This window comes from Spathaspora passalidarum (genome assembly GCF_000223485.1).
Source record: "Spathaspora passalidarum NRRL Y-27907 unplaced genomic scaffold SPAPAscaffold_7, whole genome shotgun sequence".
Classification (NCBI taxonomy): domain Eukaryota; kingdom Fungi; phylum Ascomycota; class Pichiomycetes; order Serinales; family Debaryomycetaceae; genus Spathaspora; species Spathaspora passalidarum.
The window spans coordinates 386,724-414,326 of NW_006767431.1; the positions used below are offsets into that span (position 1 = coordinate 386,724).

General features: G+C 36.7%; 11 protein-coding genes across 11 annotated transcripts; 5 read left to right on the forward strand and 6 right to left on the reverse strand. All coding sequences in view use genetic code 12, as the record gives it.

Annotated features, from left to right (window-relative positions):
* Window positions 1–131: 131 nt before the first annotated feature.
* On the forward strand, window positions 132–3,149 carry SPAPADRAFT_63267 (serine/threonine/tyrosine protein kinase; the record flags this gene model as incomplete). The annotated part of the gene is made up of 1 exon (XM_007377325.1): window positions 132–3,149. A coding segment is annotated over one exon (1,009 nt), but the record flags the coding sequence as incomplete, so codon positions are not given.
* SPAPADRAFT_57203 (uncharacterized protein) lies at window positions 2,579–3,112 on the reverse strand (the record flags this gene model as incomplete). The annotated part of the gene is made up of 1 exon (XM_007377326.1): window positions 2,579–3,112. One exon carries the CDS (start codon window positions 3,110–3,112, stop codon window positions 2,579–2,581), a length of 534 nt encoding a protein of 177 aa, XP_007377388.1.
* A 122-nt stretch (window positions 3,150–3,271) lies between the features above and the next one.
* On the reverse strand, window positions 3,272–4,369 carry SWD3 (Swd3p; the record flags this gene model as incomplete). The annotated part of the gene is made up of 1 exon (XM_007377327.1): window positions 3,272–4,369. The coding sequence occupies one exon, from the start codon at window positions 4,367–4,369 to the stop codon at window positions 3,272–3,274; it is 1,098 nt and encodes a 365-aa protein (XP_007377389.1).
* Window positions 4,370–5,068: 699 nt separating this feature from the next.
* Window positions 5,069–8,675, forward strand: SPAPADRAFT_73156 (uncharacterized protein; the record flags this gene model as incomplete). Its single annotated transcript, XM_007377328.1, has 2 exons — window positions 5,069–5,623; window positions 6,364–8,675. 2 exons carry the CDS (start codon window positions 5,512–5,514, stop codon window positions 7,494–7,496), a joined length of 1,245 nt encoding a protein of 414 aa, XP_007377390.1.
* SPAPADRAFT_143563 (uncharacterized protein) lies at window positions 7,545–10,199 on the reverse strand (the record flags this gene model as incomplete). Its single annotated transcript, XM_007377329.1, has 1 exon — window positions 7,545–10,199. The coding sequence occupies one exon, from the start codon at window positions 10,197–10,199 to the stop codon at window positions 7,545–7,547; it is 2,655 nt and encodes an 884-aa protein (XP_007377391.1).
* A 171-nt stretch (window positions 10,200–10,370) lies between these two features.
* CTF5 (Ctf5p) lies at window positions 10,371–11,417 on the forward strand (the record flags this gene model as incomplete). The annotated part of the gene is made up of 1 exon (XM_007377330.1): window positions 10,371–11,417. One exon carries the CDS (start codon window positions 10,371–10,373, stop codon window positions 11,415–11,417), a length of 1,047 nt encoding a protein of 348 aa, XP_007377392.1.
* A 608-nt stretch (window positions 11,418–12,025) lies between these two features.
* Window positions 12,026–13,747, forward strand: SPAPADRAFT_57208 (uncharacterized protein; the record flags this gene model as incomplete). The annotated part of the gene is made up of 2 exons (XM_007377331.1): window positions 12,026–12,053; window positions 12,156–13,747. 2 exons carry the CDS (start codon window positions 12,026–12,028, stop codon window positions 13,745–13,747), a joined length of 1,620 nt encoding a protein of 539 aa, XP_007377393.1.
* Window positions 13,748–14,421: 674 nt separating this feature from the next.
* CHC1 (clathrin heavy chain) lies at window positions 14,422–19,440 on the reverse strand (the record flags this gene model as incomplete). Its single annotated transcript, XM_007377332.1, has 1 exon — window positions 14,422–19,440. The coding sequence occupies one exon, from the start codon at window positions 19,438–19,440 to the stop codon at window positions 14,422–14,424; it is 5,019 nt and encodes a 1,672-aa protein (XP_007377394.1).
* A 334-nt stretch (window positions 19,441–19,774) lies between these two features.
* On the reverse strand, window positions 19,775–20,935 carry SPAPADRAFT_63270 (uncharacterized protein; the record flags this gene model as incomplete). The annotated part of the gene is made up of 1 exon (XM_007377333.1): window positions 19,775–20,935. The coding sequence occupies one exon, from the start codon at window positions 20,887–20,889 to the stop codon at window positions 19,819–19,821; it is 1,071 nt and encodes a 356-aa protein (XP_007377395.1).
* A 1,974-nt stretch (window positions 20,936–22,909) lies between these two features.
* On the forward strand, window positions 22,910–25,648 carry SPAPADRAFT_52511 (uncharacterized protein; the record flags this gene model as incomplete). Its single annotated transcript, XM_007377334.1, has 1 exon — window positions 22,910–25,648. The coding sequence occupies one exon, from the start codon at window positions 22,910–22,912 to the stop codon at window positions 25,646–25,648; it is 2,739 nt and encodes a 912-aa protein (XP_007377396.1).
* Window positions 25,649–25,727: 79 nt separating this feature from the next.
* SPAPADRAFT_143324 (uncharacterized protein) lies at window positions 25,728–26,762 on the reverse strand (the record flags this gene model as incomplete). Its single annotated transcript, XM_007377335.1, has 1 exon — window positions 25,728–26,762. One exon carries the CDS (start codon window positions 26,760–26,762, stop codon window positions 25,728–25,730), a length of 1,035 nt encoding a protein of 344 aa, XP_007377397.1.
* Between the last annotated feature and the right edge of the window lie 841 nt (window positions 26,763–27,603).

Consider the following 27,603-nt stretch of genomic DNA (forward strand, 5'->3'; position numbering starts at 1 on the left):
AAGATATGACAATTATCCAAGACATTCATATATAGAGTTAATTAGAATTTGAATATTAACCAGCTATTGCGTTGGAGGTGATATTAACTTATATATGTGATTGACCGTTTTGTAATCTTTCAACATAAAAATATAGATGCAATGTAGCATTTGGGGGAATTTTTGAGCCAATTACTGCAAAATTGACGAGAACAACAAAATTGACTAGCATTTGTTAAAGTGCAACCCAACCTTTCTCAATGCAGACCAGAATTCACAGAGGGTATAATCAAAGATCAAACTAACAAGAAAAGGTCTAATATCAAGTTGCATCCATCTACAGAGGGTACTCCAGCATCGTGCCAAAATTCAACATTTACCTAATTCAGTTTCTGTAAAGTGATGTGATATTGTCTGGAAAAACTAGAGGCAGTATCAACTTTAACGATAGCTCGCTTTCTTTATTGATAGCAGTATTTAACCGCTGAATAGTTCTGTAAGCTTCGCTGCGTTGCAACATTCACAATTCACACGTAAACAGTTAGAACCAACTGACATGTAAATCGGTACTTACAAATTAATAACCAATGATTTATCCTCACGGTAATAACCTGCAAAGAAGAATAACTTAAAGAACCAATGCAGTGCTGTATTTTACATCCATTTGAATCAGCCACTCGTAATCAGACTAAATTTATGCCAGCAAAAAAAAAAGGTTGACAACCAAAAAATAACAAAATTAATCTCAAAACAAAACAAAAATTAGTCAACCTTTTAGACAGCTCATAACAACCACTATAAACCGGTCAATTAATCCACTAAACAAATCAGCATTTTGTCTAGTAGTTCCATACCAAGTCCTATTTGATCATTATACTTTGTTTCTCATCACTCCTTTGAACTAACAGCTCCAATTGTAAACGCTCCCGCCACAATTTACAACCACTGACAAAAAAACAAAACGCCATCATTACCCCCTCGACCTGATTGACACGTCCTGACAACCAATCCCCCAACGTACGTCATTCATCTTCACACAAAATTACAACCATATACATACACATTAGCTTTGACAATAGATTTAAGTGTAACTGATTTTTTTTGTTGATATCCATTGCTTCCATTTACATTGACGACACCGCCACTATCACGCGCCCTTATCGTCGACCATATATCATATATTTAAAGCAATTAACCTACCCTATAAATTGATTGATTTTTTTGAAATCTGATTGCATATATCACACCTGCATATACATAAATTAAGATAACATGCCACAGTCAGGAATTATAGAAGAATATACCATGGACCGAGTGGTCAACAATAAAACGTCATCCACCCAGCCCATGACTGTTAGAGAGTATAAAAAAATTGGCGAAGGTGCGTTTGGAACTGTTGTTGAAGCAGTATTGAAATATGTTGATCCAGCCAATAATAAGAGCCATGATGATGATAAGAATAACAGTGAATGGCTAGGTCCATTTGCTATAAAGCGAGTGCCCGCTCAAACCGAATATAAATCAAGAGAATTGGAGATTTTACGACTTGTAGATCATCCCAACATTGTCAGCTTGAGATTCTTTTTCGATAAGGCCAGACCGGATACTCGAGAAGTCTATCAAAATTTGGTTATGGAATGTTTACCATCCAATTTACAAGCAGAAATCAAATATTACCGTCAATCAAAATACACCATACCTTATCCTCATATGAAGGCATACACTTTCCAATTAACTAGAGCCATGCTTTATTTGCACGGGTTTGGGATATCTCATAGAGATATAAAACCCCTGAATATTTTGGTTGATCCTCATACCGTTCAGTTAAAGATTTGTGATTTTGGATCCGCCAAGAAATTAGAACCAAACCAACCATCTGTTAGTTACATATGTTCAAGATATTATAGATCACCGGAATTGATTGTGGGTTGTACATTATACACTACCAAGATTGATATTTGGGGATTGGGATGTGTTGTTGCAGAAATGTTTTTGGGTAAACCAATTTTCCAAGGTCAATCCCCCGAGACTCAACTAAGAGAAATTGCCAAATTGTTGGGTCCTCCACCAAACACCTTTTTCTTCAAGAGTAATCCTCATTACCGTGGTAATATGTATACCACAAGGTTATTTAGTTGCACTGTTGAGGAAAGATTTAAACAAATTTTTAGTAATTCACCACCCGATGCTATTGATTTATTATTGAAGATTTTAGTGTATGATCCTGAATTTAGACCAAGTCCAAGGAGAGTATTAGTCCATCCATTTTTCAATGAGTTGAAGAGTAAAGATTTCAAGGTTTATCCTCGAGGATCGTCTGAACCAATTGTATTAGATTTGTTTAATTTTAGTGAGATGGAATTACAATTATTAGGACCGTTGAAAGATGAGTTGGTTGTAAGGTAATACAGCATTTCACACATTTTGCCTATAGTTCTACTTCAAATTACATGAATCATTGTTTTTTTATTTTCATTTTATAGATGTTTTTTATACCTACTGGTTCGGTTGCTTGCTTACTTTCTTTCTTTCTATGTAGCTGCATGTATATGTTATGACTAACACATTCTATGGTAAAATGTTTATGTAGACAATATACTTACAAAGCTAAACTATAACTATATTCATCTTCAATGTTTTGTGATAGCCACAAGACAATACAACTCAACATGATACATGCATTACAAACAATATTGGAAACACCCATACCTAAAGTAGGAAACGTGTAGTGTTTCAATAAGTATTTTATTATAAATACCATGAAACTACCAGCTAACCCGCCAGCCAATAACGAGAATCCCAAGAATAAAATCACCCGAGCGGCCCAAGCATTGGTATTTCCTCCACTCATGAAATTGGTTGTGTTTGAGTCTTGAAACAAGTTTGATTTTTCAATTGAATTAACAATCAACATCCCCAGAGTAGAGCAGATGAATGGGATCCAATCGATAAATGTGACATGAACATCTGATGCATTCACGGATTTGGAATAAACAGCGGAGTCGATAATGGACCAGAATCCAATTGCGAAGAGAGCACCGGATAAGTACACCCCAAATGCTCTGAGTTTAGCAGATTTAGGTAAACGGAGCATTGAGGCATTGAACCTGAACAAGTGATTGGAGTGGTCCATGATTAATGTTGTTATGGTAGAATTGATGTGGAAGAGTGGGGGGTGCTAACCGAAATTGCCTCTTTTTATCTCAGTTCTCATTTATTCGGGGCTGGTACTTTTTTTTTTTTGGAGGCGGTCTACACTAAGTATGCAAAATATTTATTAACTGTGTATTGTCTATGGCAGTGGATTCTTTTCAAAAGGAGTTCCATCACGAGTGTTTAGTTCTTCAGTAGCGATCTTGTCTTGCTTTATGTACTTTTTATTTAACTCAAACACATTAATGATTCCATCTCTACTGCAACTTACTAATATTCTTCCCTCATCCAATGTATCTACTTCTAATACAGCATCATTACCGTTGTTAAATTGGTATACAATCTCTTTAGTCTGAACATCCCAGAGCAATATTCCCGACTTTTCTGATCCAGATACTATTTTCGGTGTTTCTGTTTTGATGATAAATTTCGCCCCACAATTAAAGTGCTCACTTACTGGTTGTCCATTTATACCCTGGTAGGTTTTGATAACTTTATTACTCATGTAATCCCATAATCTAACCAACCCATCCAAACTTGAACTTAAGATGTATAATCCATTAGGGGAGATTTCCACATTGGAAATGGGGAAATTTAAAACATCAGTAGTGGATGCCGTAGCTGTCCCATGGGATGCATTATACGTCAAAGTTTTCAAACATTGACTGGTTTCCAAGTCAAACAATCTCATCAATCCATCATATGATGCACTTACAATTATAGAATTATCTGGAGTTAAACATAAGGAACTGACTGGATCTGAGTGGGCAGCCAATGTAGTGAGAATTCTGCCCAGGGTTATATCCCATATGGTGATTGTTTCATCGGCCGATCCACTGATAAGAATATTCCCCTTGGAAACAAACTTTATAGTAGTTATATGATATGTATGTTTTCTGAGAATCTTTATACATTTCTTGGTCTTGATTGACCAAAGTCGAATAGTCAAATCATCAGAACACGATGCGATAATGTTTGAGTTTATCGGAGAATAAACAATATCAGAAACACCCTTGGTATGTCCTAGAAGTTCAGCTATCAACGTACCAGTCGTAAGATCATATATTCTGATGATAGTATCCGAAGAACACGTCGCGAATGTTTTACCATCGGGAGAAATACGGATTGAATTAATAGATGAAATTGGTGATGATGATGATTGATTGAGTGAGTATTTCAAAAGGTACAAATCAGGAATTGACGGTTGGGTCGTGTGTTCCACCAGTGGTATTCCCATAATCAATGTGTATGTTTATAAAAAAGAGAATGTGCTATATAAATATTTGTTGTCTATTTTTTCTGGTTGTCTTTCATACCTTCAATCCAAGAATTAAGCAAACTGTTTTCAATTTCATCAAACTCGGTATATACAGGTGCAGCCACAGGCAGCAGTACCAGCGTTTGAGCGAAGGTAGAATGTTGTGGTGATGTTGATGATGATGGTAAGGGAGGTGACACAAGTATACCACTACGTTGTTTAGTCATTGTCGCACCATCAGACTTTGGCGTTACTACGAAATTTGATGGTATGATTAATCTTTGTAGTAATGACAGAATCTTTGAATCATTTTCCTTAGTCAATTCCTTTAACAAATACTTCAAGTACTGGAATATAACTATTTTGTTGTTTCCTTCATCAAGGTCACCCACAAATGTTAGTAGCTTAATAAATTGATCGTTCAATGATACCAACAAATCGTATTGTTCAGTTGATAAATTGTTTCTAGTTTCTAACTTGGTAAAAACTTTAGTCAATACACGCGCAAACTCTGGCTGAACATTTTGCATATATTGGTTTTGCTTGGGTGTAAGTTTAGGTAAGCTAGCATAATTAATTCTCAGTGCAGGAGTCTTTGGTATGGCGGTCCCTGAATCTCGCTTTTTAGGTGAGGGTGTTCTTCCAGGAACAGGAGACGGCAGACTGTCAACTACAGTTTGAGTGTCTTGTAGTAGATCGTCATCTAAACTCCATTTGATTTTGTTGTTCTTGTTATGCACTTCAGTAGGAATATAGAAATGTTGAGTTTTCAAGGCATGATTACTTTGATCCCAAAGTTGTTTCCTAGTTATCAACTTCTTTATTAGCTTCTCTTTATCAGGAATCAGTTGATGTTTAGTGATGAACTTGTGATTAAGTAACCTTGTCGCCGAATATCGTTCTGGACAATTCTCTTTAAAACATTTACTCAAGAAATCTTTGAATTCGGAAGAACATTTTAGCCCCGACAATTGAATCAAATTTACAAAGTCCCTGTCATGTTGACATTTAGAGATCATTCGTAATGCCTTCATAGGAGGATAATCTGTTTGTAATGGTGGTTTTCCCGTGAACAATTCATAAGCACAACATCCCAAGGACCAAATATCTGCTTTGAAACTATGACCTCCGTGATTATTGACAATAACCTCGGGCGCCATCCAATAGGGTGTCCCCACAGTAGTATTCCTCCGGGAGAAATTCGACGACAATTGTGTAGATACTCCGAAATCTGTAAGTTTTACTTGGCCATGTTTTGATAGCAAGATATTCTGAGATTTCAAGTCACGGTGGATCTTCCCTTGGTTATGTAGAAACTGTAATGCTAACAATATCTCTTTTATTATTGCCGATACAACTTTTTCATCGGTGACTGGGCCAGGTTTCAAGATATCAAAAATCGAACCACCATCCACATATTCCATAATCACCCAAAGCTTATAATTTCGAACAAAACTAGCAACGTACTGCGTTATTTGAGGTGATGCTTTACATTCAGATATGATTTGGATCTCCTTCACTATCTCTCCTATATCGCTGGCGTCTTGTTCAAGGTCGATTTGTTTTATAGCAACTTCTTGTTTTGTGTTTTTAATAATACCTCGATACACCACACCAAATCCACCACGACCCACTTCCTCATACACTTCTAAATCTTCAGCCGAGTTAATTGTACTATTCAAACCATCCATAGCAATAGTCTTGATGAACGTTTCTCGATTCTAATAAAAATCTTAACTTTGTGTTTTTGTATATTTGTTAGATGTCGCTACTTTATCTCGGTATTTCCTATTTGGGCAGATTGAAAATATTTCTTAACAACCCTCATCTATACAGCCACACACCAACAATTAATACAACAGTAATGCAAGCAACAAGAGTCATACGACTAGCATTTTGTATTCCCAAACGAGGCATCACTACTGGATTAACTAAGCTAGTGAAAAAAGCCGGAGGCATACCTCCACCCAAAGATCAAGGAGCTCTTCCACCGAAACGTAACACAGAAACATTCCAAGACTTGTTCATTCTGAAAACCCTTTCCCTGACCAAACACACGGAGAGTGAACATATAAGATGCACGATATTTGACCAGCAAGGTAGTATGGTCCAGCATGGTAAAGAAATCCGCAAGTCTGAGTTTATGAAACAGCATAATTTGGTTCCCCGAGATTTCCGGAAATTGTCAAGGCATCAACAGGGGTTAGCCACAAATGTCACTGGGATAAACTTGGATATCGTTCCTTCGATCGTGGCTAGACAAGACAGCATATTGTTAAACATCTTAAACATCCGGGCCATGATCAAACATGATATGGTGGTTGTGTTTGATAGTACCAATGGTGCAAGTTCTCAACGACAAGAATCGTACTCCCATCTGACTTTTCTTAAAGAAATGGACGAGAGATTGAGTGGGAATGATAGTTTACCATACGAATTTCGTGCCCTTGAAGCAATCCTAATTAGTGCTATTTCCAACCTCACTATAGAAATGAAAGTTCATCAGACTGTGTTACTGCATATTCTCTCAGGGTTGGATGATTCAATCGAACGGTATAAACTTCGATACTTGTTGATTCAATCCAAGAAAACAGCCCAGTTTCAAAGAAAAGCGATTTTGATTAGGGATCTACTTGAAGATTTACTCGAACGTGATGACGAATTGAATGATTTGTATCTTACCAACAAGGGACAAGGTCAACCTCGCCAAGGATCAAATCACGCCGAAATAGAAATGTTGTTGGAGTCATATTATAAAACTGCTGATGAAATTGTCCAAACCATGGAAAACTTGAAATCACAAATCAAAACCACTGAAGAAATTATAAACATCGTTCTTGACTCAAATAGAAACGAGTTAATGTTGCTTGGATTGAAATTTAGTACTGGGTTACTTTCAATGGGTATTGCATTGTACATTTCTGCATTATATGGTATGAATTTAGAGAATTTTATTGAAGAATCAAATGGTGGGTTTGAAGTCGTTGTGGTTGTGTCCGTGATTAGTTTGGCTGTTTTACTCCGTTTTGGTGTAAAACAACTCCGTAAATTAGAAAAGATCACCATGGACAGAGCTCCTCATGAACGGTCTAAGAAATTGCATTGAACTTGTATATATACTTGTATATAAAATCTACATTGGGAAGGATATTGACTATTCAATCTTGACTGTAGGAAGTAAAACGCTACCTGATCTAACGGGACTTGATTCCCTACTAATCACCGGAGAACGAGTAGGGGATCCTCGTGGAGAAGGTTGTGGTGTAGCCCTAGTTCTAAACGGACGCAAGGAAAATTCCCCACTAACAGGTCTAGGACTTTTGATGCTTAAAGACATATTTGTGGTTTCCTTCTTTGGTGTAGTTGGTATAGTTGGTTCTGCTTCAGGTACAACTAATGATACTCTCTTCAACAGAAGTCCATTCTTTTCAGTTTCTAACCTCTTACGTTTGATAGTTTGCTCATTATCAATAAGTTTCTTTAACAAATGTGAACGAACTTTCAACTTAAGTAAATCTTGAAGGAACTTGACATATGTTTCAATAGGCGGTTTAAATCCAGATGAATGCTTCACGACCGAGGGTCTCATTATGAGATGTACAAAAGGAACAGCACCTATCTCATCCATTGAATTCAATTTAGCAGCAACTTCTTCTAAGTTGGCTTCATCCTCTCCCTCTTCAATCTCATCAGAAACTTCATACTGAGAAATCACAGACATGTCGAAAACCCGTGAAATATGTTCAAGTACAAATACCAAAGTAGCAAGATTACTTCTGGGAATAGTAGAAAGCTGTTTCAACAATTCATCAACCGTGTTTTCTTTGCTATAGATATGAGCTATTGAATCATACACCACAAATGGGATACAAGAATCACTAATTTCCAATAACCAACTCTTGAGAAAACAAACCACATTTTCGATGCTCTTTCCCTTTAAATATTCCACCACTTTATTTAAAAATTCACCTTGAATTAGTCTCTCATTAGAGATTTCAGCATTTAAGTCTGGGGTGAAATTAGAAATAAGCATGATTATATCTTGTTTAATTTCCCATACTGATTGATAGTCAATTGGGGATAACCAGTATTTACGACATGATTCATGGTCTGTTTCTATTATTTTGATGGCTTGATATAAGATGTATGGAATCGAAGTGATACTTAATAATGATGCTGGGTACAATTGCCCAACTTGCAATTGTAATGGGATATCCTTGTATAAATTAAACTGGTACTTTAGATTTTGATAATGAGCGCCAGATTGTCCTGGTGATTTCTTGACAAGTGCCTCAGGCGAGGTATTACTTGGAAAATAAATACCTGTGGAGTATTTCTTAAGCACGAGTTGTAAATCATGTTGGTAATTAGCTGACCGGTTAATCCGATTAATGAAATCGTTCGAGAAATGTTCAAGGGTTTCAGCTTGCTTGTGTGAAAATCGGTTTAATATCTCCAGTAATCTTGATAGACTCTTGTATACAATTTCAATTTTGTTCTTTTCAAATTCTTGCAAATATTGGGTGATTTGCAAAGTTCCATTCTCAAGCCTAAACTTCAATTCTTCAAGACTTAAATATTCTTGTTCGTACTTTTGTTGTATATCTATTAACATTTCATCATGATTTGTCTTCATGATTGAACTTTTAACCGAATTAAACATGGCATTTAATCTTTTAGTAGTTTCAGCAACTTCACTTTGAAATTTCGTACTGGAAGGGGATGCAGCCAAGGCAGTAGCATGTAGGGTTGGAGTTTCAACATCAGTAGCCTCATCGTCGTATTCACGGACGAAATAAGCTAAATCCAGCCATTCAAACCACATCCCTTCACTTTTGAATTTTTTCAGAGCGAGGAATTGACTGGTTACTATCAAACCCATATCCAACAAACTCTGACCAAATCTTTCTAAATTCATTCGGGAAGGCGTCAACCCTCTAAGTCTCATTTTACTGACTACCCCACATAAAGAGTCGCTACTGAAAATATCTGGTTTATATCCGGGGATTGGAATCTTACGTTTGATTGTGGGCACCTTACTAATTAATTGGTTCATCAAATCACGTAATTCGTCTCGGTTTGAAATCGGAGCTGAACCCAACTTCAATGGGAATTCAAATTCATCAAAACCATTGTCGGCTGCTTTGGTCAGATCAATAATACTAGAGTCTGCTTCAGTGGTGTAACTGTCATCTGAAGCGATACTGTCGTTGACGGAAGTATCTTCTATACTAATCTTAATGCTTGAGTCGTTAAATTCTTTTAATCGAAGTTGCTCTTGATGTCTCAGTTTCAATTTCTCAATCTTGTTGAAACTGGTTAAATATTCAATATAAGCTTCTTGTAATCGTGAAACTTCTCCTTTCAATTTCGGTTCTTCATACTTCAAAAACTGGGTGATTTCTTCTAAAACATCCCGATCTATGATTGAAGCCATTTGTATTAACAATTGACTATCAAATTTCATATGGTTGATATAATTATTGTACGCCATAGACATGGTAATTTCTTCAACCAGATCAGGTTGTGGAGTAACCAGCTCCAGTGCCACTACCAGGGCACTAACCACTCGTCTACGTGACGGACTGGCCTTGTTAACCAGGAATGGACTTGATCTTGGCAACAAGTCATTCAGGGATTTGTCAAGGTATTCTGAATTCCCCGTGAAATAATTTATATAGCTGAATACTAGCTTCCGAAGTTCATGTAATTGTGCGAGAGAAGTTGTGGATTCATTCTGGAGTTGGTCAATGGCGGTTTTATAGTCGGATGACCAATAGGAATTGGCGAAATGAGTCGGTGAAGCCATTAATCTTTGAAGTGGTTGTAAAAGAAGAAGCCCTGTCGACGGTTGTAAATTTATTTGCTGACTTTTGAGTGTATTTTCTCGTAGTGTGCGCGTCACATTTTTTTGTTTCCCTTTAAAATGTAAACACCACATCACATCACAACATAAACACACACACACACAGATCTAAATATGGAAGCAGGTGTTATAACTAAAGAAGTCGAAGATCTACGTCATGATATAACATCATTGAGTGCAGATGTTTCTCTGTTGCAGAAAACTCACAATGAAATCTTACAGGAAATAAAACAATTGGAAGAGGAGGAAGAACGAGAGACAAACAAGAACACAAACCAAACTGTAATTGAAGATTCCACTACTGATATACCAGAGATAATGAAACATAGTCATTTTGATCCAAGTATAAGTGTGTACTTTAAGGAAACGGCTGAGAAAGAAACAGAAAAAGAAGATAATGATGATGATGATGATGATGAAAAAGATACCGAATTTATAGCAGAGCCTACCCATACCAAATCAATCCAAGAAGAACTAGAATTAAAAGAAAATATTCTATATGAAAACATCTTCAGAATGGTGGGAATAACCGCATTCCCCATAAACCAATATGTTTTCAATGCCGATGATGAACTTATGGGAATACGGTTTGACAGGTATGCGTCTTCCACGAATACATTCCAGCCCCCACACTACGTAATTCTTCGGCAAATCAATATATATTCAGAAAAAGAGCAAGAATTGACAATAGAACGCAAGACATGGTCAGTATACAAACATACATTACCTAATTACGTTCCACTACTGGACTATCAGAAACTTCTTGATGAACTGAAAGAATCTATAATTCAATTCACGAGGCATGTACGCGATTTCTTAACAAAAATCCAATACAAACACGATAAGTTAGATCAATTGCTCCAATTGAGGAGGAAACAGTTTGATCTTCCTAATGATAGCCCTATAATACTGAACATCGAGCGTGATTTGTCATGTGAACGCATCCAAATTACGTTTAAACTGAAGAATAAACTTTTTCTAGAGTTGCTACTTTCAACTGACACAATTGAAGTTTGCACATTCAAATCTTCAATAAGCTCTTCTCATAAACAGCAATTGAGGTTTTGTGAAAGCATTCTAAGAGACTGCAATATCAGTGATATAATTAAGAAGACGCGTTCAGTTATCCAAACTTTGGTTTCCCACAACTTAATTGAATAGATCTCAGATAACCAGCAAATTGGAACAATGTGAGGGGGGGGGTACTCGATGAGACAAGTGACATTATATTTTGGGCTATTAATAGTATATGTTTAAGATTCTATGTATAGCATTCAAATACATTCTGAAGCTTGTAAACTTCCCCACCTAATCAGGTATGAGATACCGTTGAAATATCTATCCGCTACTTTAACCCCGGCATCGCTCCCCTCTGTAGCTGATTTGTCTTGTGAGTGACATAAAGTAATATCACATTAGGGAATTAAATACGTGTGTTCCCCTCCTTCCCCGGATAATTTGTCTTGATACATGAGACATTTGCGAAACCTGCCTATTGTGGAACTATTTTGCGTCCAATCTTATTTCACCACCGTGATATCTTGCAACCCAACTTTATAGTTTAACTCCTTTAAGTAGACGTTTCCCAACAAAAAAAAAGTTATTAGTATTATAAAAACCTTAAATATGACCATCTTTTGTACTGCGTGTGTCAATGGTTACAAATCGTTAAAACCTAACTTGCCACCTTTTCAGTTAATATAAATAACAATGGTTGCAACTAATTATTTTTTGGGGGTCCGGATTATCCTATCGTAACCATTTCAACAATGTCGGATTCTACACAGGTATCAAATAGTATAGAAAAGAACAAGGAAGAAACAGAAACTTTTCCAATCTCAACCCTTACCAAAGAACAAGCTTTATTTTCGGATAAATTAACCAATTTGGATGAATTAGCTCATGCTGATGAAGCAAAAAGAGTAAGACTTTTAGAAGATGCCCGGGATAATTTAGAATTCGCCAAAGAAAGTGGGTATAAACCTGAATTAAAACGAGGGTTTAGCTTGATTTCTCTTTTAGGAGTTGGGTTTGGGTTAACGAATAGTTGGTTTGGTGTTTCCGCTTCTTTAATCACTGCCATCAAGAGTGGAGGACCCATGATGATTATCTATGGGGTTGTTATCATGACTTTTATTGGGATGTGTACTGCTTGCACTCTAGGTGAATTGGCCAGCGCATTACCCAATTCAGGTGGTCAATACTATTGGACTCAAAAGCTTGCTCCTAAGAAATATGCCCGGTTTATGTCATATTTATGTGGTTCATTCGCATGGGCTGGAGCTGTTTTCACTTCTGCTTCGGTTACAGTGGCAATTGCAACTGGGGCCGTTGGTATGTATTTGATTAGTTATCCTGAGAAGGAATTTCAGAAATGGCAAGTTTTCATTGCTTATGAATTGGCCAATTTGTTCCTTGTGGGGTTCAATTGTTTTGAAAAACCACTCCCTCATATTTCCAAAGCTTCATTATACATTTCATTATCATCTTTTGTGATTATCACCATAACTGTTTTAGCAATGAATAATGAAGGATTCAGAAGTGCGAAATATGTCTTTGTTGATTTCACCAATGATACTGGCTGGCATGTTGGAGCCATTGCATTCTTTGTGGGCATGATCAATCCCAACTGGAGTTTCCTGTGTTTGGATGCTGCCACTCATATCGCAGAAGAATCTTCTCGTCCTAGAGTGGATGTTCCCAAAGCTGTTATTGGTACTGTAATTATTGGTTTCCTTACTTCCTTCCCTTATTCAATTGCTGTGTTCTTCTGCTTAAAAGATTTACCAGCTATCCAAAACTCAAATACCGGGGTACCCATTATGGATCTTTACTATCAAGCAACTAAGTCTAAGGCAGCAGCTGTTGGATTAGAGTTTCTTGTTTTCTTTACTGCTATTGGTTGCAACATTAATTGTCAAACTTGGGCATCTCGCTTAGCTTGGAGTTTCTCGAGAGATAATGGATTACCTGGTTCTAAATGGTGGTCAAAAGTTAATAAAAAGACTGGTTCTGTTGTTAACGCACAAATAATGTCATGTTGTTGGAGTGGAATTATTGGTTTTATTTATTTGGGTTCAGATACTGCTTTCAATTCCATTTTAGTTTGCTGTTTGCTTTTCTTACAAATTTCATATGTTCTTTGTGTTAGTTGTTTGATCTTTAAGAGAAACCAGATTAAACCTGGTCCATTCTGGTTAGGTAAACTTGGGTTATTCTGTAATGTTGTTGTTATTTGTTGGTTCTTATTCACCTTTACCTTTTATAATTTCCCCGCGGTTGTACCCGTGAATGCTGGGAATATGAATTACTCATGTGTGGTTATTGGACTTTATTTCACTTATTGTGTCTTGGACTGGAATTTAAGAGCCAAAAAATCATTCATTGGAACCGAGGAACAAGAGGGCAATGTAGAACTAACGAATGAACTATCAAGAGAAATGTCTCAGATTGAAGCTGTATTGTCAAATACTGGGGAGAAACGTGTTTAATATTTGTTTGTATTTTACTTAATGGTCTAAAAGAAAAAAACAAAGAAAAATTGCTGCAAATTAGTAACAAATTTGCAATTTCGAAATCTCTTCCTGCAGATAATCTGATTTATCTGCCAGCTCTAGATTGTGTTTCTCTTTTTTATCTCTAAGATCATCAAACTTATTTTTGTCAGCTTTTCAACTTAGTAATTCAAAGTATAATTCGTCTTATTTGGTGATAAATTCGTAGCCAGGGTAAAATGGTGCTTCTATATCTGCCAAGAAGGGGCATTCATCGTTGGTGTTAGCGTGCGTTTTGCATTTTCTTTTCTTCCAGCGCTTTTATGCTTACCTTCTGGATCGATATTAATACGGGTATTTTGCGGGGTCTTCATGTCCCCGTAAGGCTAATCTTAATATTTTCTAATAAGATACGATCCTCTTCTGCCCAAACGAAATGAGAATCTTAAATTTGAAATTTTGTATTTAATGACTAGACAATATTGCTCGTCACATATAGCCCCAACTAAATGTTGAAATAATTCTACTTCCATTAAAATTCGCAATGCAACTGTACACTTTGTACGATATTTTATCAATCTATGGCAAACTTACATTTATTTTAAACGTACAAAACAAAGTAAAAAAAACTAATCTTAAAACAAAAATAAAAATCTTTTTTAAAACTCTACTTAGAAGGCATTTCCAAATCCAGCACCAGTTGGTTGGAATCCCAAACCAGTTCCTTGATAACTGAGACCGGCAGATCCAAGTTGTCCATTAGTGATCATTAATGGTTGAGAAGTTGGTTCGTCTTCTTGCTTCTTTTCGGCATCTTGTCTCTTCTTCAAATCTTTATAAACTTCATTAAGCTTCTTTTGGTTTTCAAATGCGACTGAAATTTCGTATGGCTTGATGAAATTACCCAAGTTATGTAACCAAGATAATTCCAATACGTAATCAAACTCAATCAAATCGTAGGCAATGTATAATAATGCAACAAAACATTCATGGTTTCCAGTTTCAACAAAATAGTCCAATAATTCATGAGAAATCTTGGTAGATTTAGAAACAGCAACAGTTCTTAATAAATCTGGCCATAACTTATCATTCTTCAAGATGGAAATCGCCTTGTTAAACTTACGTTCCTTGGTATACAAAGTAGCAGCAATTTGTCTGAAAAATACAAGTTCGTGGTTTTCCAAACGTTCAGCTAAGTCCAATTTATTAAATCTGTTGTTGCTTTCATTTTCAATGGATGATCTCAATGACTTGTAATCTTCTTCTTCAATCAAAAGATCGTGGTAAGCAGAATTGACCACGGAATTATTCTTATCCAACACACTAATTAAGAATGGTTTGATCATTGGCAAGTTATCAGATTTGACAAAGATACGAACTACACGGGGTAAGTCCAACTTAGGAGTCAACACACTTAATAAATCAACAATCAAAGATGGGTTTTCATTCAAGTAAAATTGAATGGCCTTGTAATAAATTTCCAAGTTAGGAGCCTTGACGATAATTTCCTTGAATGAATTGTGATCAAATGCAACTTCGGAACGCTCAATCATGGTCAAAGCAGCATTATCCCATTCTTCGTAATGACAGTACAAGAAAATTAATTCAGGATACAAGTGAGCAGCTTCACAAGCAGTCAAGACCTTAGGAATGTTTAATCTTGACCAGAACAATTTTAAGTGTTCCATAACCTTTTCAGGACTATACTTACAGTATAATACAGCCAATTCAGTAAACATACCCATATGAGCACGTTCCAAACCTAAACCACTTTCAAAAAGAGCAATTAATTCCTTGAAGTATCCATTGAATTCATAAGTCTTAACCAATTCAGGTAATTCTTCAGCATCAACAATCAAATTCAAACCACAAATTTGAGCCAATCTGAATTCCTTGTTTTCAATACATGCAGAGTTAACTTGCTTCCAGACATTAATGTTAGATGCCTTACGAGCGCAATCAACAGCAGCTTGGTAATCCTCTAAATAAACCAAGGTAGTGGCCAATTTGGCATATTTGGAAACGGTAGAATATAAGATCTTGGCAGCTTTGTAGTTCTTGGCTTCGAATAATTTATCACCAATAGATTCCAAGTCAGCAACGTTAGAACCGGCAACAAACTTTTCCATGTCACCCAACCTATCCAAAGTAGCATAAGCATTGATAATAGCACCATCAACCAAAGGTTCTCTCAAGGTTTCTCTGGCCATATCTAAGAATTGAATCAATTCTTCTTCCTTGCCAGCATGTTCAGCAATTTCAATAACTTGGGCAAAGTTTTCAGGGTTCTTGGACTTGACATACGAGTTGATAGCTTCAGGAATACGTAACCCGTTCAATTGAGCAGTACCTAATTGGTACCATAATTCAGGAGTATCGTACTTTTCAGCATATTGTTCACCTCTGTCCAAGGACATGATATCTTCAACAAGGACTCTCATGGCATCGTTTCTCAATTCAAACTTATCATAAACTTCGAAAGCTTCTTCAAGCAATTGATTATCAATACACAATGGTGCAATTTCTTGTGGGTCATACTTGTCCAACTTTTCAACATAGTTAGAAACCTTGGAAGGATCAGCTTTAATGGCAGTCAAAATCAACAAACCTTGTAATGAAGTATTGTCAGTGAATGGAGATGGTTCCAAAATAATCTTTTCCAATAATTCCATCAATTCAACAGGTAAATCATTTTCCATGAAAGCCTTCACGGTGATTGAAACTGGTGCAGGATCAGTTAATTCTGGAATACCAGTGGAAATAACTTGATCGATCAATTGACGACGATGGATGTTGTCTCCAGTTAAAACCTTGTTCCATAAATCCAAGTCGGACTTGGCTAACAAATAACGAGCTTGGTACTTGTACATCTTATTATCGTTGGTAATAGAAATCAATTCGTCATCATTTCCACCCTTGGAATAGGAAATATAAGCCAAATATGGATCTCTCTTTTCACAGTACTTACCAACAGCTAATGTATCATAATTGTTGTTTTCTTGCAAGAACTTCTCTGGAGAGTTGTTGGAGTCAATATAAATCTTGGCCAAAGTGTTGTAAACTTCTTGATCGTTGGATCCACCTTCTAATGTCTTTTCCAAGAATGGTAACAAGATCTTGAGTCTGTTTCTCTTTTCAACTTCTTCAACCAATTCACCAATTGGAACTCTTCCTAAAACTGACATCAACAAACCCTTGATAATGTTTTCGTCACAATCAACATCTAACAAACCTGCAATAACTTGAGGAGTGTTAGCTGGGTTGACACTTTGAACATAAACTTCAATAAACTTGAAATATTGGTTCTTGTACAAGTATAAAATCAAATCGTGAACAAAATTGAAACGGTCACAAACAATGATAAGTGGTAATTGATCATCTAATGGGAATTCCTTCAAGAAATTCTTAACTCTTTCCCCATTATAAACATTGTTATCTCTAACCACACGTTCAATTTCCTTGGTCTGTTTCATTCTAGCAGCTGCTTGAATATACTTGAAAACAACATCTGGTTCTTGGGTCAAGTTAACAATAGAACTCAAATAATAATACAAACCTTCAGTACACTTGTAATCTTCAAAAATTTTAATTAATTTCAAAGGACCAATCAAATCAGAATACTTGGTAGCAACTTGAATAACAACTTGTAAGTTTTGAGCCATGTTGTTGGCCAATAATTCCTTAATACATTCAATAGATTGATCAACATTCAATTGTCCAAAGTAAGAAACTAACCATTCATTTGGTAAAACATTGGTGTGGACAATAACACGCTTAATGTCCTTCAAGTCATCATAGTGTTCCAACGCTCTTTGGAATAAACCAGACTTTTCACACAATTTACCAATAGTAGGTTTATCGTAATGACTAAACATAGCATTACCTAAAATAGCATCAGCAACCTGAGGAGCATGAAGTAAATTGATTTCCAAAACCTTAGTTTGTAAGTGTCCTTCAGCTGGAGAATCGTTCTTAAGAGCATCCAATAAAAAGGCGGTACCTTGTTGAATATAGTTTTGGGAGAAGAACAAATCAGCAACTGTTTCAATGTTTAATTGGGCATCTGGAGAGTTCAATAATGAAGTGGCAAATTCACTAGCCTTATCTGGATTAACTCTAACCAAGTTTTGAATCAAGTTGGTAAAATCAGGATTGTATCCGACTTGTTGACAATAAGGTAAGATCTTATCAAATTGACCCAATTCAGCCAAACAAGAAACAACCTTGATGTTAACATTAGCACGAATATAAACTGCAAGAGCCAATGCAATATCATTATACGATTTAACAATATCACCCAATTCTTCAGAGGCAGTCAACTTGTCTTCCTTTAACCATTTTTCAAACAAAGGTTTACGGTCTTGTTGCAACACTGGCTTAGCCAATTCAACAGATTCATACTTGTTCAAAGTTCCTCTATCTAATAAAGTAGAAAAATATTGTAAAATTGGAGAAATTTGACCTGGTTGAGGGGTAATATTCTTCAACTTGTTAATAGTGTCTTGAGTTCTCAATTGTTCCGAAGATGCAGCAACTTTAGCAGCATTGGTATAGTCACCTTGGTTCAAGAAGTTTTGGAATTGTTGTTGGAAAAGATTTTCAGCTCCCGGGAAACCACCACGGGAAGCCAAAGATAATGCTAAAGGAACATTTGCCAATTTTTCCAAAACATAAGGTATAATCTTGTCACGGGAAACTTCAACACTCAAGACTTGACCGGATTTGTTAATGGTCAATAACCCAGTGCCGTCATTGAAGCTGGTTGCGGTGAATACAGGATCAGCAGTGATTCTATTGACAAACAAATTGGAACCAGTTTCAATGTCGTACAAATGGATGAACCCATATTTGGTCAAAACATAGATAATTCCGTACTTATCAGAGGTTTGCAAACTGATTGGGAAATCATTAGCAGCATCTGGAGGGAAGAATATATCAACTTGCTTCTTTTGGAAATGTGGATTACCTTCGACGTGGTCAATTTCAATAATGTGCATATTACCTTGACCTTGAGCATTCTTGTTACCAACACAGAAAACCTTGGTTGGTTGATGACCACCTGGTAATAAGATTTGAGCAAACTTACACACATGACCTTCAATTGCTTGAGATACGTTTCTTGTCTTGGAATATAATTGAATGTGACCAGCAATGCGACCATCTTCTTGAGCAATACCAGTTACAGCAAACCAATTCAAATCAGGTTCAGCCACGAAATTTATAATTTGGGCTTGAGACAAAGTGTGGTGTCTTTCAGTTAATCTTATTGGACCATCATTGGTTCCGTCAAAGACATTCCAGTAGTAAACAGATGATGCAGTGACCAACCCTAAGTATTGATCATTGAGCCACTTCCAAAAAATAACTGGTTCATCCATGGTGAAAGCCTTCAATCTTTGCTTGGATCCCAAATTGAAAATCTGTAATGTGGTACCATTTGCCCTAAGAGAAATAACAAACTCCTTTGGATGCATGATAGCATTGTCGGCGGTCATATTCTTTCTGGTTGTTTCCATATTATTCTTCAAATTGATAATGGCAACCGAATTTCCGGCACCGGTGGATTCACGAACACACACATAATGGTCTGATTCCAAAGTGGTGGACTTGAAATCCAATGAGGTTGGTTGGATTCCCAATTGAGTCAACTGAGTCAATTCAGTGAAATCAATGGGGATATCATTAGACATGGTGGTAATTTATTTCTTGTTACTTGCCACTTGGTTGTCTATCTAAACTTCTTCTTTATCTTCTTTACGTCTACTTCTTCTATATGTATTTCTTTCTAATGTCAATTGATTGGTCAATTGAAATCTGATGGCAACAAACAATTGTTGGAGAAAGTAGATGAAATTTTGGTTGTAAGTTTTTTCGGTGTGTGTAGGTGGGAGTGTTGTCTAAACAAAAAAACTCCCCCTTTTTTTCGTCCGATTTGTCCACGCTGTTTTTTGAGCTATGGCCCGGCAAAATACCGAGGTCGTGCATTGCCCGATTCTAGATCAACCATTACATATCTCTGTTGTTAGATCCAGTACAATTGTACTATATATATATACGCTATGTATCATCTACAATGGCGGTCTAACCGAGGTTAGAACATCTTCCACTATCCTATTAGTAAACCCTGTAGGGCTTTCTTTATCAACTTTTGCTCGTGAATGTTTAATGTATTCATTAGCATAAAAGTAATCACTTCCGAACCAGTCACCAGTGAGCATACTTATTTCTAACCGTTTATAATACTCATCGTCGTCATTTTCCTTACAAAACTTCTCGTTGTATTCCCAATCAACTAGCCAATACCCTATTTTTCTCATGGCAATTTTGACATAATCTGGTGTTAGATACATTTCTGGTACTTCCTTGTACACTAATAATGCCTTGCACATGTCCAGTACATAGTCTATCGTCATTGTGGGCACTCGGACCAGCTTAGGTGAGAGAGATGCCAATCTGTGACATCGGATATGGACAATCAAGGAGTATATGTATTTCTTAATATCAGGAGCAATGAATATTTGCTGTAGTTTCTTGCGTGAATCGAGAATATATTGTTGATATGACTCGTGGCGTTTTCCGGCACTATATTCTTGGGTTGAATCAACGTTTATTACGTAATTAATCGAAAACCAGAATTTCTCCTTAAGGTAAATGTACAATTTGTTATGATACAATTTATAATCAAGAATCAAAATTATAGTGAACAATTCTGGTTTGTAGATTTCCAATTCTCTATCTTCAATTGAGATTGAAATAGGATAATTTTCTGAAGGATTTGCTTCATATTGATCCAATTGTAGCATAAGCTTGTATAATGATTTATGTTGAGCTAAGGATAGATGTTGTACATTCTGCCATAGGATGATATTCTTCAAATATGTGTGATTATCACTTGAATCTATATATGTCATTTGCTGAATCAAATCTATAGTAGTGTGCACTTGAGATAGATCTATAATAGCTATTTGTTCCTTAGTAAAGTTACACTGGTTGATAAGAACATTGGTTGTAAAGCTATTACTTACTATACTAGAATAATCAGTGGACAAGTCCTCTGTATCATCATGAATATGGGATATTGCAAAACATTTGTTGCGCGATATTAGGGATAATGTAAGTGCAGTATATAGGTTGTCCATTGCTTACATACGGCATCTGTCGGGGTTCATCTAGCGATTCATCCTCATGGCAATTTCTTAAAGTTTCTAAATAATTTTGTTTTGGTCACGTGTTATAAATTTATGTGGGTTGCAAATATTCACACCATAGTTTACTATGAATTAAACTGTGCGTTGCATGAGGTTGCTTTGACAATTCAAACATCAACAAATACTAAAGATTTTTGTTTACTATTGTGTGTTTACACTTCGTGGTGGTGGAAAATCTTGTCAATTTTTTTTTTTAAATTCAAATTTGAAGATTTTTGGGCTTTTTCCTCGCAAATTAAAGGAGATTACCCATATTGCAGGAATGAACTTCTCTAGAACAACTGTATAGATTTAGCGTGATTACGATGACGTCTGTAAGATTGATTACGTGAATAACTTCTACATTTAATTTTTAGCATTTGCAGGCATGAATTATCGAGTGAGAGCAGAGAGTAAACAAACACCAATTGGATATTGTTACATTTTCGTACATCGGACTTACTTCTTTGATACCATTTTATAATTGCTGCTTAGTATTGTTTGTGGTGTTAGACGTTTCCTAAACAGGCCCGAAACAACAATATTGACGATGTTAACAATTACGAAGCGTTTAGAACTGGTATTCAGCAGTTCTGCCAATTGAGTAAGAGCAGTGAGTGAAAAGAGAATGGCATCAATATTACGCAAGATCATCATCCCAACACCTCGTTCCCATGTCCATATAACTTCGAATCACAATTGCGAATCCAACGCAAGATCTAGGCCCACAGCCTTTAATCTTTGTACCCTTTACAGTTGCGTCGTCGCGCGCCAACTTCCTGGCAAGGACAAAAAAAATAATTTACCTGACAGATTCCTAATCGGGAAAAATTGCAACCTGGAACAGATGGAAATGTATTGTTATGTATTTGTTGCGACTTTTAGTGAAAAAGGTCAAATTAGAACAATGCCAACCCTTAGGTCAACAGAGCAAGATCTGAGCAATTAATAACAACAAATCAAACTAGTGAAACTCGGTTATGAGGATAGTATTTCGAATAGGGTTGTTTTCAAGTGACGGTTAAGGGCCAGAAAATATTGGCGGATCTAACCATTTCCAGACATGTACATATTCGTATCAAAGCAAAAGGAGAATGGGTCTCGTCAGAGATCAAAAAAAAACAAAGATGGCCATACAGTTCATTAATTATAACTAGTCTCCTTCACACGCCTTCAGTAGCTTTAGCCGAGCATATGAATTGGCGTGTTTGGTGTAATTGGCTCATTGTTATGACCAAGACTACGGTTTGTCCTGGTTTAGTTTGGTTTACGCGTATTGCACAAAATAAAACAAAAACAATGCAAGACTAAAAATAAAAATAATAATTTTTTTTTTTACTTGATCACTTTTCTAATAATAACTAAAAATTTTTTGTAACATGACCTAAGCTAGCACAGTTACTTTGACGATTATTACGTAAATTAAAAATAGTTAGCTTGTGCATACCCTTCAATTCTGCCCAGAACATTTAGTAGTTCATAACTATAATTTTTTTTTTTAACTTGTCACTCTTTTCAATTTTTTGTTTTGGTATTGGTTTTCTTTGCTTACCTATTTGAGTCAATTTTAACAAGGCCCTCTAGTTTCGTCTAGGTTTACGCAACTACACATCGATCTATCTTAAAAGAAAAAAGAACGATTAACAACTAATAATACCTTACCATTCTCATCATAGAACACCTTTGATACTTATGGACTGCTACTGCTACTTGAATACTTCCATCACAATATAACCATTGGTATAACACTATGATGTCTTTTCCCCACTTTATTAGAGAAGCCCAACAATCGTCTAAACCGTTGGATTCAGCATTTCCGCCTTTCAAAATAGAACATAGATATAAAGGAGTATACGAACGAGCCGGATTCGATGTTTATAAACCACCCAACGCCGATGACCGTTCAGTTAGATCAGGGGGGTCTTCAGGTTCTAAGAATACCAGCCGTCTGCATCGACAACGACAACAACAAATGACTAGCCATGGACAACTGCCCCAGAAACTGCAACAACATTCCCTGACTGGGAAGCAAAACAATCATCCTCAAGGTTATCATAAATCGTTTGCATCATCGTCAGGCTCGTCACTTTCGTCTCACAAATCGTCGCTGCCATTTAGTTCGTCGACATTCTCCAAAATGAACTACAATAAAAGCACTAGTTCTACAAGCACAAATACCCCCATAAGACCTTCAAACGAATACATGTATTATCAAAGTCAACCAGAACTCAAGTCTTCTACTTATAGATCGGTGTCTGAGACTTACCATAATCGTGGTTCGGCTGACCAGTTGTCCCAGCAACCACACCATTTACATCTTCCATACCAGCAACAGCTGCAACACCAACAGAGAAATCCATCCAAACAGTCACATGCAGAATTTGACGAAAAGCGGGTCCCATCGGCACCATTGCATGATTATGCAGAACACCAAGAAATTTCCTATGCAAGATCAGCTAGTTTACCAACAAATCCATATAATCTGCATAACAACGCATCTTATTCTCAACACCAGCAATACCAACAACCTTACCAAAAACCCATAAAAGAAGAATCGGAACAAGACTTGGTAAAATCCAATTATAGTTCATCCCCTAATAAAAATGTTAAAAATTTAAAGCTTAATTTACACGATCAATCAAATTATCATCCAGTAACACAAAGTCATCAATCCCAAGAAGCTTTACAAAATCCATACCAAACCAACAGCACAGCACATACTCAAACAAAACCAGCCGTTCTGTCACCTTTATCACCAAACGAGTTTCAACAACAACGCCCACCAGCTAAAACTCCAGGTTCGTCAGCAACAAAAATCAGTTCACCCATGACACCTAACTCACAGTACACTGCCGGCTTCCGTTCTACATCCTCCCTGATGGCTTTTGCTGGTTATCATCACCCTCCAGTACATCATGTAGGTTCTCCAAGATTGACTCCAACACAAACAAAGATACATGCCGTACCTGGTTTACCTCTGCTGCCTTCGCATCCTGAGTTACAAGGAGTTTCACGTGATATTAAGTTGAAGAATGCATTAGAAGATTTGCATACCGATAACCCCAGATCCACAACGCCACAAAGTTATGACGATAAGGACGATGGATATTTCAATCAAGTGCATCATCAGCAACAACAACGCAGTCACAACCCATATGCAAGAACAAGAGAATCAGATGAATCAAGTGGTGTGCCAGCACGAGAATTTTCAGCTCAAGAAACCTCGTCATCTTCTCTTTCAACCACAATACCAACCGACTATTCCTATCATGAACCAGGTGCTAGTGTGACCAATGTTCCTTCATTATACTCGTTTGAACAAGGGTCAAGTGGGTATTCACAAGATGAGAGATCTTCTCTTAGTAGAACGATCCATCAGTTTGAACACACAGCCCAAGCCAGTCCTTCATATACATTTGTTAAAGGTGAAGCTTTATCACCCACCAACAATTATGAAGGCTCCCCTTCATCTTCACATTACCTTCGTCAATTGAACCCCGACAGTAGTTCAGGTGTACGGATGAGTCAGTTATCTATGGTTAGTTCAATTATTTCCAATGATTTAGTTTATCAAAGTAATGTAAACCAATCTGAAGACGATGACGACAGGAACGAAGAGGAAGATGAGATTGATAGAGAATTAGAGAGACAATTAGCTAGTTTGAAAATGGGTTCTGCAAATGTGTATGCTCCTGCAAGTGTTAAGCGTAAACCTCCGGTTCCTGAAGTACGTGTTGATTTGATTCACTCACCCGAAAGAAAACCTCCAATTCCTGAAGTACGTGTTGATTTGGTTCAATCGCCCGAAAGAAAACCTCCAATTCCTGAGGTGAGGATTGAATTAGCTGATTCACCTGAAGTAGTTCAAGAACCACAATTCCAACTGCAATTTAATACAGAAGTTGCGAAACATGAATTACCAGAGGAAGAAGATCTTGATGACGACTTGAATTCAATTGAATCGACACCACCACTTTCACTTTCACATTCAAGCAAACATTCGTCAAATGACAAAACCTACGTAGAGCCAGATCCACCAATTAAAATCCCAGAATTAGACGACGCAGTACCTCCGCTTCAGCCTAAAACTCACTCAATTGAAGAAGAGCTTAAGAACATGAACTTTGAAATCAAATCTACTAATGAATCACCTTCAATGTACATTAATCAAACCAATGTTGCTGACAACGTGACGGGACCAACTGATATCTCACCATATACGCCAGCATCTACTTCATCTTCCATTAACCCAGCCCCGGCTGGAACAGGCCCATGTCGTGGTTGTTTTTTTGAAATTGATCCTCATGCTAAAGGTTCCAATAAGGCAATCTTTTCCACAATGGGTGAACTTTCGGGGCAATGGCATAGGAAATGCTTCAAATGTTCATTCCTTAACTGTGATTTGCATTTTACAAAACATATTCCATGTTATGTGCTCAATGATAATCCATATTGTAATCAACATTATCATATGCTCAACCACACCATGTGTGAAAATTGTATGGAGGGAATTGAAGGAGAAGCCATTCAAAATGAAACGGGACAAATGTGGCATTTGGATTGCTTGAGGTGTACAGTTTGTCGTGATGTTATAAACAACGACTATTACTTGATTGACGGTGTAATTGTATGTGAAGCTGATGTTGGAAAGGTTACTAAACATGGAAACAATTCTATAGAGAAAAGAAAGACCAGAATCTTTCATGTATAAAGACAATGTATATTTATTAAGGTGTGTAATTATAATACTGTATCATTTCTATCTATTATAATTTCTCTATATTCAAACATTATTTGGACAGCACATCTTTATTATGTTCTGGTATATGTTCATGTTCATGTTCGAAATCTTCATCTTCGATAATGAAATTGTCTGCATCGAAGTCAGCGGAGTTTAATTCCACCTCAGTAGTATTCTCATTCATCTCTAAATCATCGTCAAAGTTACCAAACACTAATACATCGTCATTAACATAACGACGTTGATGATAACTGGCCAACTTCTTTTGCATCTTGAAATATATGATATATGCTGTGGCACTAGCTGCCGTTAGAGTAATTAATATACTCAACAAATCAACAAATTTTGTTGTTCCACTTCTTGTTTCATCACCCAACAGTTTCAACTTGTGTCCTACAAACAAATGAATCAATAATTTCGGGGAAGTAATAACAGTAGCTATAATGTACGTGCTAGCTGATAGGTTAGGGATCGAGGATAACGCACCATTGGATAAGGAATACGGCAATGGACATAATCGAATCAACACCAATAACACTAAGGAGTTATCATCGGTCATGCACTCTCCCAAGGCTCGGAAAGTTTCATTTTTATTAGTGAATCTTTGTGCATGTGCTTGGAGAATATAACGATATATGAAAAACGAAGCAATGCATCCTAAAACTGAAGCCAGAGCAAGCAAGGGCCACCCTTGAGGGAATCCGTAGATCATACCGGTAAGCATGGACAATGCGGTAAACCCAATAAGTGGAGGGAATCCAACCATGAATACAAGTATGAAAAGTATCACTGAACCGTACTTTAGTGAGTGCCATTGGTCAGAAACATAAATGAGGAATTTGATAATGTCAGCATGGAATATAAGCATAAGAATAAATGCGGTGGTAGCAAGAACCACGAATATACCAAGCGCAACCTGTGTTAACGAGGATTGCTTGGCGTACCATGTACTTGAGTGGTGGGTGAATTGTACGACCGTGTTCATACGTTGTGCTATGAGTCTCTGAAGAGAAGTCATGCCACTCGCTGATGTATTCGTTGGAGATATGAAGTGCACATCTGAGTTGGTATGAAGTCTAGGCATGACTTTGGGAATATGCGTTTCCGTACAGGGTGTTGTTGGTAACGATTACCCCAAGGGGACAAGTTTCTTTTTTTTTTTTTTGGCCTCCGTTAGGGATTAAGACAGGCGCGGTTAATTGCCCGAAAAACATCCGTAATTAAGACGATTCAAAATCTGGTAGTCTTAGTGCATAACGTAGCTAATGATGCTGAAGGATGCATATTATTCATGAGTAAACTACAGATTTTATCCAGAAAAAAAAACGATAGGTCTATTAGAATTTTTGGAGTACTTGCATCAAATTGACAGTTGAAACCAGTAAAGATCATGAGGCGTAAAAGCAATGGAAACAATTGTCACGAATACAGTTTGAACGGACAAAGGAATGACCTAAGATTACACATTAGATAGTCCAACAATGACCAATTCCACATATAATTACATATTTCATTATTCCTCTTTGTTGGTTGGATTGTAGCACTGCGAAAGAAGTAGCAAGAACTCCACGAGGATCAATTTGCATGACACAAAATCAGGGAATCACCACAGTCAAAGCATTTAGTTTGTTTTAGTTATTACTTGTTCACTGCTATAATGTTTTAATTGAATAAATGATGCTGATGTGGATTGTTTATTTGTTGTTTTGTGCACCCCCCCCCTCGTGTCTATTCTAATATTTGGAATTAAAGATATATTATTACCGGTATTACCCATGAGATCAAGGCAAAACGAAAACAATGTATATTGTTGGATATTATTGATTGTAAGGTACGGGAACCCATGCAAGGGACCCCTTGACACTGACCGTTGAAATCCGTTCATTGTCTTTTGCAACAATCGCGTTTTAGATATATTTGGCGCC